Source organism: Amphimedon queenslandica, unplaced genomic scaffold (genome assembly GCF_000090795.2).
Source record: "Amphimedon queenslandica unplaced genomic scaffold, v1.1 AMPQUscaffold_11306, whole genome shotgun sequence".
Lineage (NCBI taxonomy): Eukaryota > Metazoa > Porifera > Demospongiae > Haplosclerida > Niphatidae > Amphimedon > Amphimedon queenslandica.
This window is the reverse complement of record NW_003548451.1, coordinates 7,822-9,074: the sequence shown is the minus strand read 5'-3', so window position 1 is coordinate 9,074 and position 1,253 is coordinate 7,822. Positions and strand designations below refer to the sequence as shown.

Sequence of the window (1,253 nt, the reverse complement as noted above, 5' to 3'; positions counted from 1 at the left end):
TATCAATAGGTTAATTCCTTGTCCAGTCAGTCTGTGGTGGTGGAGGGTCCATTATTGGAAGGTTATTTGAATCTTATTGTGGAGCTGCTGACGTTTTCCTCAATTGAGGAGAGACACAGTTTAGGGAGTAAACCAGGAGGAATGAACCTCATACCTGTAAGGACACTGTACATGTGAATTATTACATGTGTATTTGATGCTGTTGTACATGTGAATTATTAGTTAATACTGTTGTACTTCTACATGTACATGTATACATGTAAATACAGTACTTATACATGTAGATGTACTTTTATAAGATTTAAACTGTGGTACATGTTCATGTGGAATAGCTTTTGGAATGATAGCTTGGCATGATATTGCTTTTTTTCAGCAATTCCACTTTTTATGTAAATTCTTTTCTTTTTCTCAGAACCTCATCAATCATTTCTTGTTTCCAGCCTCAAGACTAGTGAAGAAACTAAATACTACACCTGGTAATGACTGATACATTATATTTATTATTATTATTATTATTATTATTATTATTATTATTATTATTATTATTATTATTATTAATAGATCTACAGTACAATGATGAGTTAGCTAGTGGTATATGCTCCAGTCCTGACAGTATTCAAGCTTGTTATAAACTATTGAATGCACTTTGTGTTGGAGTGAAGGAGAACATTGAAATACTCAGTGAACTAATCTCTGATATATTCTACAATGGTGAGGCTATTACTACTAGTATTAGCATCAACAAATAAGTTACTGTATAAGTGGTTTTTTTGAGGGAATTATTATTTCGGGAAATCTGCTAAATTTGGCTAAATTTCTAATTTGTGGATTTTCAATTTCGCAAGTTATACATGTGCCATGTGCCATGTGGGTGCTGTATTAAATTGATTTTTGGGGATTTAATTTTGGCAAATCAGGAAGGAATTAGTGAAATTTACAAAATTTGCAACTCTTGAAAAAAACCACTTATACTGTACTTTATTTGTGAATACAATAAAAGCCCAAACTTTAAAGAATTTGCAATACTTTTATTTTTTATTAATCCTCCAGATGAGCCTCCATTGGTGGAGTGGGAGTATTATCCTCACGTTGGTCCTCGGCCCACTAGAGGGTATGTGGGACTCAAGAATGCTGGAGCCACCTGCTATATGAACGCTGTACTACAACAAGTAATACCTAATATATACATTTATTTATTTGTTTGTTTGTTTATTTATTTATTTATTTATTCATTTATTTATTTATTTATTTAT

General features: G+C 31.6%; 1 protein-coding gene across 1 annotated transcript in view; it reads left to right on the top strand.

The window, feature by feature from the left end:
- The first annotated feature begins 15 nt into the window (after positions 1–15).
- Positions 16–1,253, top strand: part of LOC109589450 (probable ubiquitin carboxyl-terminal hydrolase FAF-Y) — a 1,679-nt gene continuing 441 nt past the window's right edge. Inside the window, exons 1-4 of the mRNA XM_020005534.1 lie at positions 16–156; positions 413–476; positions 562–711; positions 1,051–1,203. Of these exons, the coding sequence (XP_019861093.1) occupies positions 142–156; positions 413–476; positions 562–711; positions 1,051–1,203 (382 nt within the window). The 5' untranslated portion in view covers positions 16–141. The remainder of the gene's footprint in view (positions 157–412; positions 477–561; positions 712–1,050; positions 1,204–1,253) is intronic.